Here is a 15,083-nt window from a genome sequence, read left to right as displayed (position 1 = left end):
TTAAAGTTACAACGACCCTCAATTTCTTCACCTCCGGATCCTTCCAAGGAGCCACCGGTGACATCTCCAGGGTTTGTCAGTCATCTACATGTAAGTGTATAAGACAGATGGCTTGTTTGCCAGGGCATTCGACTACATGAATGTCCCCTGCGACGATACCAGCCAGAATGAGAGGGCAGTGGGTTTCACCCCTCTGGCTGGCTTCCCAGGGGTGGAGGGCGCAATCGATTGCACGCACATAGCAATCCGAGGACCACCACATGAGCCAGGAGTCTTCATAAATCGAAAAGGCTATCACTCATCAATGCATAGCTAGTGTGTGACACCAGAAGAGATTTCTGCAGGTATAGGCCAGATTCCTTGGCAGCTGTCATAATTCATTTATTTTGCGCCAGTCCAATATTCCCGATCTCTTCCAGACAGAAGACAGAATTAAGGGCTGGCTCGTGGGAGACGAGGGCTACCCCTTGCAAACGTGGCTCATGACACCTGTGGGAAGCCCCACCAACGAGTTACAACCAGAGTCACATGTTGTACCAGTTGTATCATTGAGCAAGCCATAGGCATGTTGAAGATGCGTTCAGGTGCCTAGATAGAGCTGGGGGAGCCCTTCAGTACTCGCCAGGGAGGGTGTCCCAAATAATAGTGGTGTGCTGCGTCCTGCACAACATAGCGCAGCAGACAGGTGGAGGAGGATGAAGGTGCATATCAAGCATCCTCTACTGGCAGCAACATTGAAGATGACAAAGAGGAGGAGGAAAATGAACATGGGGAACCCATCGCCAGACCAGCCGTGTATATTGCTGCCTGTGATGCCAGGGATGCCCTCATCTCTAACAGGTTCTCATGATGAGAGTTGCAAAATAAAGAATTTTAAATACTCAGGCCGCCTGGAACAACCAGCACCACCACCTCCCCTCCCTCCCTTTGCACAAAACAGTCCTTCAATCACTCATAAATCCATTGCACACCCGCCCAATGGGTGTCATCATATCTTGGCATTCATAATGAAGCAAATGAAAAGGGTAACTTCACCCTCAGGCTGCAATAATGGCTAAGATGTGGAAGTGATGATAATCAATAAATTTAATGTGCCAATGAAGAAAAAAGATAAAGTAACAACATGACATGTCTTCAAACACCCATACCCTTGGTGAAGCACAATTGGTTAACCTTACCCTTTGTGCCGCTTCTATTTGGCACATCCACTATGGCTTCAGCAGAGGTAGGGGAAGGTTGCTTAGATACCTGCCCTGACTGCTGAGATGCTCTTGGCCCACGCCCTCTGTGTTTTGGAGCCTTTGAGGGCCTCGCCAAAGACTGCTCCACCTGCACCTGTGCAGAGGCAAACTCGGCCATCGGGAAAGGAGGCAGCATTTCGGGTACTGGTGATTGAGGGGGGGTAGGGGACAACGGGTGAGACGTGGGAGTGCTTTATGTGGAGTTCCCACTTCCATGTCCCAGTTTATCTTCATCCCTCTCCCGGGCCAGTGCCACATCACTCCCACTCCTCTGCTGGACAGCAGCTTGGTGAACAAATGTGCTGCCTTGTAAGGCCATGGACAAGGTATCTGTCAGCCTGTTTAAGGCGGCAGACATGTTGGCAACCAGAGTCTGCATAGACTCATTTGAGAGCCGTACTTGAAGCTCAGTGGAGGCTGTCACTCTCTCCATTGCACACATTTTCGTACTTACTTGTGACAGCAATCTACTAGTGTTGGAGTGGGACTCCTCCATCCTCTCCGCTATTGTGGATAGTGTGCATGGCACTTTTTCCAGTACATCACAAAGCTGAATCTGTACCTCAATTATTCTCCTTCTCAACGATGGTACCCAGGGTTCAGCATCAGTGTCTAGCTGAGCAGAGCTTGGAGAAGCGTGCACCCACCGATGCAGACTCTCCACAGTTGCCCCTGGCCACCACTGTCTGCTCATGCTCACTTGTGAGTAGTGAATCACCAGATGACAACCCAACTACCGAAGTGCCAGTATCTGTGCTGGTGCATAGCTGTATGTGATGTGACGGTGCACCCCCTGAGGAATTGATGTCTTCCATCTCGCCTAATTCTCTTGAAGTTGTGAAGGCCCTGGAAGACAACAGAAAGCGAAATTAATTTATTCATCGGAAAAGTGACAATCTTTCCAATATCCATCCTGAGGTCTGTCACAGTTCAGTCATTGATAAAATCAATTCATCATGTGTGTGAAAAATGTTAAAGTTGTGTCACCAGTCATCTGCAGGTTCCCAGTCTCTCCATCTCCGATGGATAGGGATGCAACTATCCCACTTATTTCCATGGCCTCCTCCTCCACATCTGTTAGCTACACTATCTGTGGTGGACCACCTCCAGTTCTCATCCTCTCCCTTGCGTTTTGCACTCTCTTCTACAAAGGAAGAAAGAGCAGACCTGTGAGTGACTGAAGGTGACATATTCATCTGACTAATACATTTCTTTGGGTGAGACTGAAAATGAAACAGACACATCAGAGGGTGACTATCAGACAGATACAACACATTGCATCAGGATTGGGGTGAGTGGCAGTGATGGTTGCATAAATGGGGAGTTAAGGAAGTACATAGAAAGTGAAGGATGGTTGATGCTGAAACTGAACTGGCTGTGAGGAGTTATATGATGGAGTGGGCTTGCCAACACTGAGTGGGGGGGGGGGGGTTGCACAACACAGTATGTGGATGAATCAGCAAATGTACTCACTTTTCCTGACCTGGTTAGGTCATTAAAACGCTTTGTGCACTGCAGCCTAGACCTGGGCACCATGCTCCTGCTGCTCATCTCTTCTGCCACCTCCAGTCACGCCTTCTTGGTGGTAGAAGCATGTTTCTTCCTCCTGTCACTTGGGTATATTACCTCCTGCTGCTTCTCATAGCAGCTAGTAGTATCCCAGGGGATGTGTCCGAAAACCTAGGTGCTACCTTTCCTCCATGTCCTTCCATTTCTGTTTTTCCTCCTATCTCCTTCAAAATCCATGTATGCATTGGTCCTTTAAATAGTGCACTTCAGATCGTGTCATGCAGGTGCGCAGTATGCCCGCTGCGCAGCTTGAAAACGCAGAACCTGGAAGTAAAATTAAGTGCCTTTAATTTAGCTGTGATCGCACAATGCGACTCGCTCAAGTTACTTCCGGGTTTCCCTCGCAATTATCTACCTACCTGCTGAGTTCCCGGCTCCATGCTAAAATCATGCCCTTAGTCTTGGATAAGCTACAGTTTTCAGGCAGGCCTGTAAGTGGGCACACAATTGCAATTTTGAAGTACAAATAGGCAGAGCATTTGTACCAGATGATGAGCGCCCTAACCAGTAATCCTTAAAGGAAATGTTGGTGGTCATTCCACAGAATGGCCTCAAATCTCTTTCTTTTATTTTGTGGGGCCAGGAGGAACAGGAGTGCTCCTCCAGACTGCACAAAAATATTGCAGCCTATGCTCTCCCCCACCCAGGTGTCGGCTGCCCTTCTCCCCACCCACGCCCAACTTGCCAGCCAGCTCTGTGTAGGAACCGGCTGATTTCCTGCCACCCACATCTGGCAAGCTGCAGCAGAATGCCTGTTTGGTGCCTGCTGCTCTCCAATTACATTTACATGAGGCCCAAACCTGAAAATAGTTTTAGACAGGCGATCCAACTACTCTGCTGAATTCACGGCTGTTTTGGGAAGAAGTTGAAAATTCCTCCCATATCTGCAGAGCTTGGCACGCTTACTGAAGAAATAAAATGCACTAGGTTGTTCTGGGTCATCAGGAAGCCAGTTGCAGAGCTATGTCAGCTGCAGCCAAGTTGAAACATTGGGATGGCACTGTCAGTGGTGTTATAAGTTGGATAGCCAAGTTGTGAAGGATAGAATACTAGAGCCTGGTCTTCAGTTGCTTCCAAGCCTTTATTCAGATAGCCCCCTTACACACACACCTACACCACACCCTAGATAAGCTCTCATATAAAAAGGATACAAGAGAGTCCCCAATTGACACACACTACCTGAATACAATTAACACTAATTGATATAAATCACATGATACAATTAACAAGTGGTTGATGGGTTCAACACTACCCTCAACTGATCTGCATGTGGATCGTTTCCAGAAGTGCTGTAGTACAGCTAATGTGCTGCCCACATGTATCAAACAGACAATTGTTGGGCAGTTCAGCATTGCCAGCATTTCTATCTCCTTTCCCACTGATTAGCATGTCATGGCTGCTCAACGTCACCAGGCTGGTGCATTTCCCCAAAGTGGAGGGTGTCACTGATGGCTATCATATATCCAACCAGAAGCCTATTCTGAGTATGGACTAGTTTGTGTTCTAACGGTTTAATTTGTGACGCCCTTGGAAGATGTGTGTTTGGCAGGGTGTTCACTTGTACATTGCATTTTGATTGTCTTTACTGCTGAGGTATGGGTATTCATGAGATATAGTGTTATGGCTGTACGGTTGTGTGAGGGCTTGGCATGGTGGAACACATTGACAGGCAAAATTTTGTGGCTTGGACTCTTGTGCAATCTACCTGGTACATGCTACTGTTGGTCTGACCTTGTCAGATTCCTGTTTCTGGGTCTTGCAGTTACTGTAGACAACTGTGAACCAGACTGCCCTTTCTCCAGCTATGATTAACTGTCATTCTCTGGAGAGGGTTCCATGGAGTGCAAAATAAGGCAACCCTCCTCATACCCACCTCATGCAACAGTACCTCCAATTTGACAGCTATCAGTCACTTGCCCACAGACTCTGCTTTGTGGCTACATCTTGGGCTTTCTGTCATTTGGTCTCACCTGGAACTACCTCCCCCCCCCAATACAGCAAAAGCTGGAAACTTTGCAATCATTTGTAAAAGACTCATGTATATTTTGTTTACACATACAGCCACTTCCTTTTTAAATAGCCTTGTAGTTATAGCACTGAACTAGTAATCCAGAGGTCATGAGTTCACTATGGCAAATTGTGAAATTGAATTCAATAAATCTGGTCATTTCACCAGAAAAATAACCTTGAAAGCTTTTGAATTGTTGCAAAAATCCAACTGGTTCACTGATGTCCTTCAGAGAGAGCCTGCCACCCCTCCCCCATTTGGCCTACATGCAACTCCAGCCCCACACTAGTTGATTGATTCCATGCCCTCTCGGCAACTAGGGATGGACAACAAATACTGCCTTGTCAGTGTGCATTCATCCCAAGCACAAATTTTAAAAATGGCTGCATCCTTTTAATTGTGAGCAGCAACCCTTTAAGGACTATATGCATACACGATTCCCCCCCCCTTTCCAAATGTAGTTATGCTCTTGTCACAAGGCACCAGCAATTCAGAGAGTTTATTTAAATGCTAGTCGAGCATGAGCTGGACTCAAGATATCCAGTGATCCAGCTCCCCGTTGTTCCAGCCTACCAAATGCAGTTCTGGTTGCTTTTTAGCCAATATTGTAAAATCAGCCCTATAGTCTTTACTTACCTGTGATGAAATTGCAACAGAAGTAGGAGGGAATTTTTAAAAAATCTGTCCAAACCCAAACAAATCTGAGAATTTATGGTGGAAATCGGTGTAAAAAAATTATTTTATTGATCCCTTTATATTCACGATAAAGTATTTTAGCAAGGTATCGTAAAGTATATCTTCAGAAGTTTGATACAGCTCTTCATTCTTTTGAAGCAACATAAAATAATGCGCATTGTTTTCCATTGACCTCTTCACTTCCATTTAATTTGGAGGGTTAGTTTCTGCCTATTATTTTGGACCCCCGGCACCACAGATAGGGGAGACTGGCTATATGTTTCTAGGGAGGGTCCCAGTGCTGTACTCCTTCCAGACATGTACAGAAGCACCTTGAATTGACTTGGTTTGGGTTTCCAATCCTCTCTTCCTCCCATCCTCCCCCAACATACACAGACATGCAGTGAAGTATCTTGCCATTGTTCTCTCCACCTCTTCTCAATGGGACTAAATGAGATGAAGAGTATTGACGGTAAAAGTTGCAATGGCAAATCTGCATCTCCCTCTTCAATAATATAAATGTATTTTTATCATAAATAACGAGATGGGTATGGAAACTTTTGATAAAAGATGTCAGCAAACCATTTTAATAAATTACATTTTTATTGGTCTTCCTAAAAATGTAATTCCCAGGTGTTGCTTCGAATGAAGATTTGCTATCCCATGGACCTAACATTGACAATTGCAGCACTGGTTCAAGAAGTCGAGGTAAGTATTGTACACAATGTTCAAACATTAACTGCATTGTGATATGTTTGTCTTTAAGGTGTTATGCTTGTCTTGCATTTGACATGCACATAATGAAAATGTTTTCATGAACGTTTCTGCTGCTCCATTGTTGATTTTTTGTTTTTAAAATATCTTCATTGTTCTTGCCTGCTGCATTGCTTTGCTTTGCTAAGCATTTGCCAACCTTCATATATTCTGTTGTAACATTATCTATTTCTACTAAACATCAACCATTTAGCATGTCGGTTCAGATTCGAAAATGGTCAACGGAACAGGGTACTTCTGTTTTCTTGTAGTAGGTGTTACCTGTGGCAGTATATGAAATCAAGGAAAGATTGATCATAAAAATAACTAAACTTTAAAACAAAATACTTAATGTATTAAGATACATTATTTTAAATTATGTAATATCTTAATACCCTTCAAAGCATTTTCCATTTATTTTGTAACCAAAAAGCTACATCAGTCATAGCTCCTTAATTTCTTAAACCGTTTTTGTAGAAGCTAGAAATAATTTAGATATGCTTAATTTAAAGTACTGCGGTTGAATTGTGAGTATATTTTATACAGGTACTACTCATGATTGCTTTGATTGAATTTTTATATTTAGGTTTTTCCAATGCCTCACTAGTGGAGTATATAATCCAAATTTAGTCCTCCGCCCAGCCTCTACCTAAACCTAATTTGCCTGAAACATTAGTACCCCTCGTCTTCTGAATTGTAGTCTCACTCCTCCCACTTCTAATCACTCAACCTTCCAGGACCAAGACCTGTTACATTCCACAAGCCAGTGATAAATTACTTTTGAACTTTAAGCCAATAAACAGACCCGCTTACCAATTTGAAAGTAAAAACATGCTTCTGTTTCTGATCCCTCATTCTTTGCTTCTTTACCTTCTTGATGTAAGTGAAGCTTTGTGATTTGTTGCTACTCTTCCCTACCACCTTGAGTAGCTCTCACTAATACCAAAGATGTATTTTGCCTTCTCCAAAATTATTTTTTTAGGTGAGTTGAAGTTCACCTAATAGTTTTTGCTACAGAATAATTGATATAGGTGAAGTTTTTTTGAGAAACTTGGAATAAAATGTTAGCACTTGCTCACTCTTTATGAAAATCATTTGATCTGCACGCACATCATGCTTTGTATTTCTGACTCCTTTGATCTCAAAGATTCCTCCTCTCCAGCTCTTATTCCCTTTGCTATTTATTGTACCAGCTCAATTCTTTCGTGTTCCCAGGCCTAAAACTTATTTAGCTCAGTTTCCTAGTTTGCATTCCAGACAACAAATCTCATTCCTGTCAGTTGTCTGACACCTCCAAGACCCAACTTGATCTCTTCCTTATCTACTAAGTCAGTATATTGATTTCATGCATTTTATGTTGCATAAGATGCATGCTGATGCTGCTGGCTCCCACTGCACAGGTGTTGCCTGGCTGATGGCAACTGCAATGTAAACTTGCTGAGTCAGCTACAGGGAAGACATGGTAAAAAAAACAGCTCTTCCTGATTGCCAACTTTAGCAAGTTCGCTTCAGGGTTGCCATCAGCTGCGCAAGAAGTATATATCAGGAGCCAGTGGGACAAGCAGAGCACTTAACCTAATATTAATACAACTTCTATTTACCTTCATTCATACATTCTACAAATGAGTCTTTCATATATTCTGACCACTAACGAAATTTCACTTTTCCTATTGCTTCACTGCATATAATAAACACATTCCTTACTCCTTTAATAATTTCAAAACTAAACAGAGAATATTGAACGAAGGGGCAAGAGTGTAACAGAAATGGTTTACCAGAAACTTTGTGATCTGTGATACTCAGGATGTATTTAGCGGATGCTTTTCTGGTGAGCAAGTGATTCTTCGGTAGCTAAGACACTGACGTACAAATTCCAATCTCAACTAACATTCTCTTTCAAGTTATCACCAGATGAGTAAGTTGTATAAGGAGCAAAAACTGTTCAAGGTAGGAAACCCTTACTGCAGAATTTAAGCTCACCTTTTGGCAATATTGGAGACATTCACTGGCTGGATGATTTCATCATTTTGACCCAGGTGATAATTTGGATCTAGGCCACTAAGGTGGGAGAAATGGGAAGAGATGGAGGAGAAAATATGGTTAAATTACCAAAAAAAAGTACTTCAGTGCATATACATACAAGTATGACATGCTTATATTCGTTCAATATATATTCTAAAGAACTAACAAATCTTTTAAATTAAAAATTATGATAGCATGACTGAAAAAGACATTTAACACTGATGGTAGCTGCAATGACAAACCTTTTTTTTCTTAAGATACTAACATATGTACTTGTTTCTATTTGGGCAAGAAGGGTTACAGAATAATTATTGTGGATACACTCCAGCTCCTTCTGTTCTTGGCAGCTCTACAATGTGCAGAGTGCCCTGTCACATTTGTTGTAAGTCATACTATCACACCCATTTTCCTGCATATTATAAAACTATTTATGTATTCAGCATGAAATAGCCTGACTTTCCACTAACTATTACTTTTGCCCTGAAAGGACTACTGTTTTATTTCTGTCCTATCCGTTCCCTTATGTTTCTGTTTATCTGCTTTTCCTGTAGTGATGTGTTCCAAAGTGTCCAATTGGACTGCCTCGAAAATTCTTGGCTTTCTGATCTGTAAGACACAACTCTTTTCTGACCTTGGGCATGCTCAGCCTATGGCACACTGCATGCATCCCTGCCTCAGCTGTTTCTCTGGTCAAAGGTAAAGTGTCCTCTGCTCATTTTTATCTCATGCTGTCTCCCAATTTCCATTTAGCTTCCAGACCAGCCAGCCTTGATAGTAGCAGGACATCCAGTAGCAATAACAATAATAATGCCTCAGCCCACGATGTAAAAGGTATGCCATGGCTGATTTTATTTTTAAACCATTTCCATTTTAATACTGGTATTGTTTTCACTTTTTTTGTCTTTCATTCAGGCTATGTGATGAAATGCAATGAGCATTTCCTGGGATGAACAATTTATTGCATGATTCAGAATATTTTCATGCACACTGGGATTTAAAAAGTTGAAATAGACAGAAAAAATAGTACTCATATCTTCTGCCTGATTTAATGCCTGTTTTATATGTATAGTACTATTATGTGTAAATTGAATCTGCAGACTGGCTAGAGCAGGGGCTAATATTCTCTCCTGCTTTCTGTTGCATTCAGTATTAAGCTGTCGGAATTTTTTGAAATATGACTTCTCTTACCAAAAGATAAAAACACCAATACAATTTTTATGATAGCATTGTATTGCTTTTTGCAACTATATTCTGTTAATATAATTGGCCTGAAATTATTGCTAAAGTGTACCTACCACTATAATATTCTGACTTCATGTACAATATTTAGATCTGCTTTGTTTGTGCAGATATGATACCAAGTAAAGTGGTCTAATCTGCCAATGATTTCACAGAATTTATTCTGTTTGCACAGAAATGTCAGGTGTTTTTCCTATGCTTAGCAGTATTTCATGGCTGGTATGCTAAATAAGGCTAGGTTTTAGGCGCTAATGTCTTTTACGTCTAAGCAGGAGCAGCTAATGGCGGCCACAGTAGGTCCCAAAGTCATAGCAGTGGAGAATGTGGTCAAGTTTATGACAATCACACATTTTCGAGCAGCAGCCTTCCATCTAGTCGTCATGTACAAAATTTGGAAAATGACAACCCATCCCTCCAAATCAAAGAACTTAGAACTGATGATGCCCAAAGTCGTTCTCAGCAGAGAAATAAAGCCACATCGCCTGGAAGTGAAATAGTTACCTTACAACAGTTCCTGGAGGAGAGCAACGTAAACCAATCCCCACAGGTTAGTCGCACAGAAAAATCATTTAGTCCATATCAATCATATTATTTCTTCATCAAATGTACCATACCAGTAAGAGAAAAAGCTCACTAGAGACACACATCTTATTCACATTATCTTAAGATGGAACCACGTGGTATATTCTCTCTTCCTCCCCTTCCCCCCAAATGTCTTGGACATTTTTGTTCGTTCGTTCTCTCGTTACCAAAGGGCCAGTTTTCCTCTATGGCCACCTGAGGTACATGCACTGCGCCCATTCATACCAAGGACCTGATTTTCGTGCCCTGGGCTATTTGCATAGTGTGAGACCACTCATGCCTTTAGGCCTTGTGGCAGAACATGCAGAAGCAAATTGGAGCACAGCTGCAAGCCCCAAGTGCTCAGATTTTCTGGATGGGAGCTTAAAAAAAAACTTTTGCCTTGCCACAAACAACTTTGGTCTGCTCCTGGAAGCATTAGAGACCCCTTAGTTCAGAGGAGTCCCAAAGTAAAGCCTTGCACCTGCTTCCTTCAGGCATCCCATCATACGGCACCCAACAAGTGTATGAAGAGTAACCTTAGGCAGGAGACCAGGGTTGCTCCCCCCAACTTCATTTAAATCCATACGCTGGGCCCACACCTACCACAGGCGCAAGCCCACTTGCATTATTTGCAGAAATTGCAGGAGGGAAACCGTCCATTTAAAATTACTGGATTAAAACCTTATTAAAATAGTAGACAGCAGAAGCATTTATCCGCTGTTATCACCAATGGAAATTTCTAATTGCTTCTAGATTGTGGTTATCACATGATCACAAAGGGACCTACACCACAAGCACATCAATCAACTACAAAACACAACCAGGTACTACAACTCACCCACAAACAGGCCAGCATAGTACAGTGTAGTAAAATCCAAAATATAGGAACAGGGATGGGCCATTCAACCCCTCGAAACTATTCCGCCATTCACTTAGATGATGGCTTATATGTACTTCAACTCCATTTGTACCTTTGTTCCATAGTCCTTGATACCCTTACCTAACAAAAATCCACCGATCTCAGTCTTGAAAATTTCAGGTGACGCAACATCCACAGTCTTTTGCGTTAGAGAGTTCTAGATTTCCAGCTACACCCTTTGTATGAAACAATGCTTCCCGATTTCACTCCTAAATGGCCTAGCTCTAATTTTAAAATTATGCCCTCTTGTTCTGGATTCCCTCACTGGAGGAAATAGTTTTTCTCTAACTACCCTATCAAATCCCTTTATCATTTTAAATACCTCAATTAGATCATGCCTCAACCTTCTAAACTCAAGGGAATACTATCCAGGTTTATCCAATCTGTCCTCATAATTTAACCTTTTATCGTTCTGGTGAATCTGCACTGCATCCCTTTTACCTGAGGTTCGGTGCCCAAAAGTCTAGGTGTAATTTTTTTTTAAATGTAACAAAACTCATCACTTTTTATTTTATTTCCAAATCTTGTAGTTTGCAAATACAGTGTCAGGTATATTCAAAGATGCCAGTTATGAACATCCTCCTTATGTCACAAAATCGGCTGCAACTAGTCTTGAAGAAAAAAAATAATTTTTTTGAAAAAAAAACTGCATTTTAACAGCTTAATTTTCATGTGCAAGTTCTTTGGGGACAACCATTAAATAAGCATATCTCTTTAACTGCAACTCTCAGAAACCATCAGCTCACCTGAAAATCATTCTGCTTTAGTTTGTGCACAGTCAGCTGTGGGAGAAAGTTATCTCTTGACTTCCTTTAATGGCCCTCATCCTGCCATTCAACAGATCTGATTTGTTGATGCTGACAACCTCCAATCCTCATGGGGAAAAAAAAGCACAGGCCAGGAATTTCCTTGGAGCTGCTCCCGCTGCACCGGAAGTACAGTTACAGCGGCAGAGCAGGAGCAAATCCAAGGAAATTCCCATCCGTTTTTAAAAAAAATGCTAACAAGCTGATAGTCAGCATTTCAACCTACTTATCAGCTTAAAAGGCTGATTGTTGGCATGTATGTAGCTGAATGTTTGATCAATTCTGAGCCAGATTACTAAATGAGGTACCACACAGAATGGCACCCCACTTATGATACATGAGGAAGGAAAAAACATCGAGATTCCCAACATTCAAATTGAGGTTTTGGGTAAAGAATCATGAATGGCATTCATAACAGCTGTGGAAAAGTCTGCTATTCAGAGTGTGCTGCATTTTAATTGAGAGAATCAAAGTAGCATGAGATATAAAAATCTGTAAATATATTTTAATAACTGGTTCATTTATTCTGTTTTTCATGCATAGATACAATCTGGAAGCCATGAGAATATTTTAGATGATGTTTTCACAAAAATCACAGATCCGCCTGAACTAGTTGGAACTGAGACATTGAATCAGGACCTTATCAAGAATGGTGCTACTGTCAGATCACCTAGAGGAAGAGAGACTGTAGACTCTTCCAGCGGCAAACTGCAAAAGCCTGGGCAGTACGTACGGCCAAGTCCTCGAAAACCAGACCATATCTGTGTTACAACCACGCCAGTAGAACAGACAATTCTAAGCCAAGGAAAGACTTTGTCTGCCTGCGAAATGCCAAATGTGCCACAGCGACCATTCCAAACAGACTGCACCTCTTCTCTTACTCTACCCCGTGCAAGTCATGTGATCTCTACAGCAGAGGGTTCAAGTCGAAGAACAAGCATTCATGAATTCATGTCAAGAGATAGTAGAGCACCTGTGTCGATAGATCCTTCTCCAGGCAAGGTGGTAAACAACACTCAGACACTACCCAGTGAGTACCAAGCAGATCATTACCACCATCCCCATTTTCCTCACCATGTAGCTTACCAGATTCAAGCAGCATCTAATTCGCAGAGATCTCAATTAATCAGGCCTTATGGCCATGGTCAGTCACTAGATTCTGACTGTAATCCTACAACTACCAAGAGGGTTTTTTGTGCTGTTGCAAAGGATGAAAAAGGCCAAACCATTTCAAAATCTGCCTCATCCCTTGGGCTAAGTATTGTATCTGACTCTATGATTGCCGAACCCGACCCAATTGGAATGGTTTCCTTTACCAATGTTCATCTTTCCTCATCCAATTTGTCCACTAATCCCATCAATAATATCAGTAGACTGCCTCAAAGACCCATAGCACGGCCAACTGATATCGCTATGGTGTCACCAATTAAAGCAATTCAGCGTCCAGAGGAGGATCAGAGAGTCATAGTTTCAGAATCCAATGATGGACTATTTAAGTTCGAGAATCAGGATAACAGTGGGTTGAATTCCCCTCTTAAGAGTGCTAAATCCTCCTCTAGTGAATGTACAGAAGAAAGCATGAATGTTTCGGTGACCCCTTCAGTAATGTCAGAAGACAAGCAGACTGTATGGTATGAATATGGATGTGTCTGAATGACTTGGCATTATTTGTGTTGCTGCCAAATGATTACCAATTTGCAGATTTTAGAATAGTAGGGTCCAGAAAAAGTACTCTTTAAATATCTAAGAACTGAATAGCCCAATGGCAACAACCAATATACATAATATCAGTAGGAAATGGGGTATAGGATAAGCTATTTTGTCAGAGTACAGAAATCAAATTAATCCTTGTTGTAGTAATGCATATATGCAGCCCCCCTTTGCTGATGATGACACATTCATAAATTAAACCACAGGTTTCCTGTCTGAAATTGTGTACATTCATAACATTTGATAGTATATGTATTGAAACCTTAGCATGCATAAAACTAATCTTATTTTCATTAACAATTTAATATATGTGTACATTTTGTTTATGTTGTAAAACTTAACTGCTGTGGCTTTTGGATTTGATCCTTTTTTAATTTGAATCTACTTTAGATTTAATAGCTTCACAATTTTTTTTGAAGGAAGTTCATCTGACTTATGAGCACAGGATCGACTTAACATAATGCTCACGTCTGGTGTTCAGCATTTTCTTGCATATTTCTTAAATATGTGGAGGTCAAAGTACAAAGTTAGTTGTATTTTAACAAGGAAGAAATACCATTACAAATGGAGAAATTGGCTATTTTTAAGTTGGTGTGGCTCTACCAAAAATTTATTTACTGCAAAAAATTTTGCAACACTATTTCTTTTTAAAATATAAAATTTATCAGTCTTGTTCCTAACCGCTGTATTCTTTGTATTGATAGTGGAAGTTTGTAAAAAGTGCACATTTGCACCTTTCATTTATTATTTTTCTAACTCTGTAGTCTTGCAGAAAGATAATATAGTAATTAAGTGAAAGCACATCTTTTGGTTTTACAAATCAAAGTACCAATATGTCACATGCCACATAGGACATGGGTCTACATTTATGACTCCCCACATGGTGAGTTATTAATCTCAGCTGGACCATCATAGGGAGGTGCAAAGTGCAGCCCAAATGCTTTCTTACAAAGAGGGAGGCAAATTGGGGGAGCTGGTTAGAGAGGCAAAGAAGCCCGAAAGGATCTATGAGAGAGGAATGAAACAAAAATAATTGTTTTTTAAAAAAAACATGTAACTTTTACCTAAGTAAGAAAGCAGTTTTTAGTTTTCCTTTAAATTTCATACTTTACAATCTGATTTAGCAGCAATGGGCAAAGTAGAGTGATGTCTGATAATGAAACGGCAACATTCCTTTATACTGACCTACACAAGGTATTAACTAAAGCCCCTGAAAAAGAATACCTGCAAGGCTTACCTGACTAAAATACAGTTTACCTTTGTATACTGTTCTAAACCGTAATAAGGTTTTAGACTTTAAAATGCTACCAACACTTTCAAATACTACACTGTTGCCCATGGACATGGAAAAATATTTTTGTATTTAAAAAGAAAACTTCTGACAGCAAAAAACTTTATTGCTGGGCATTGAAGTTTTAACTAGAAGAAATATTTAGCTCATTAAAATTTCAAAAACATAAAATTTTTCTTGCATAATCGGGGTACTAGTTTTGTTTGAATTTTTTTTTTAAATGAAATGCATGCGGCATCTTGGATTCTTGCAAACCAAGTGATTTGTGGGCCTAAAGCTTTTTGTG

General features: G+C 41.1%; 1 protein-coding gene and 1 long non-coding RNA gene across 9 annotated transcripts in view; one reads left to right on the top strand and one right to left on the bottom strand.

The window, feature by feature from the left end:
• The window catches only part of LOC137324579 (uncharacterized), a 71,654-nt gene that overhangs the window by 10,184 nt on the left and 46,387 nt on the right, over positions 1-15,083 (bottom strand). For 2 of the 3 annotated variants that reach the window (XR_010963670.1, XR_010963672.1), the window contains exons 4-5: positions 8,227-8,304; positions 5,540-6,528 (exon numbers count right to left, since the gene is read on the bottom strand). This is a non-coding gene — a long non-coding RNA (uncharacterized lncRNA). Of the gene's footprint in view, positions 1-5,539; positions 6,529-8,226; positions 8,305-15,083 lie in introns of those variants that run through there. The other variant, XR_010963671.1, reaches the window with a different exon arrangement.
• The window catches only part of LOC137324578 (girdin-like), a 233,772-nt gene that overhangs the window by 210,597 nt on the left and 8,092 nt on the right, over positions 1-15,083 (top strand). For 3 of the 6 annotated variants that reach the window (XM_067989023.1, XM_067989022.1, XM_067989020.1), the window contains 4 exons: positions 6,127-6,201; positions 9,019-9,099; positions 9,777-10,054; positions 12,340-12,826. In XM_067989023.1, the coding sequence (XP_067845124.1) occupies positions 6,127-6,201; positions 9,019-9,099; positions 9,777-10,054; positions 12,340-12,826 (921 nt within the window). The remainder of the gene's footprint in view (positions 1-6,126; positions 6,202-9,018; positions 9,100-9,776; positions 10,055-12,339; positions 12,827-15,083) is intronic. The other 3 variants (XM_067989025.1, XM_067989021.1, XM_067989024.1) reach the window with 2 other exon arrangements.

Source organism: Heptranchias perlo, chromosome 8 (assembly GCF_035084215.1).
Source record: "Heptranchias perlo isolate sHepPer1 chromosome 8, sHepPer1.hap1, whole genome shotgun sequence".
NCBI classification, from domain to species: domain Eukaryota; kingdom Metazoa; phylum Chordata; class Chondrichthyes; order Hexanchiformes; family Hexanchidae; genus Heptranchias; species Heptranchias perlo.
This window is presented reverse-complemented; position numbering and strand designations above follow the sequence as displayed.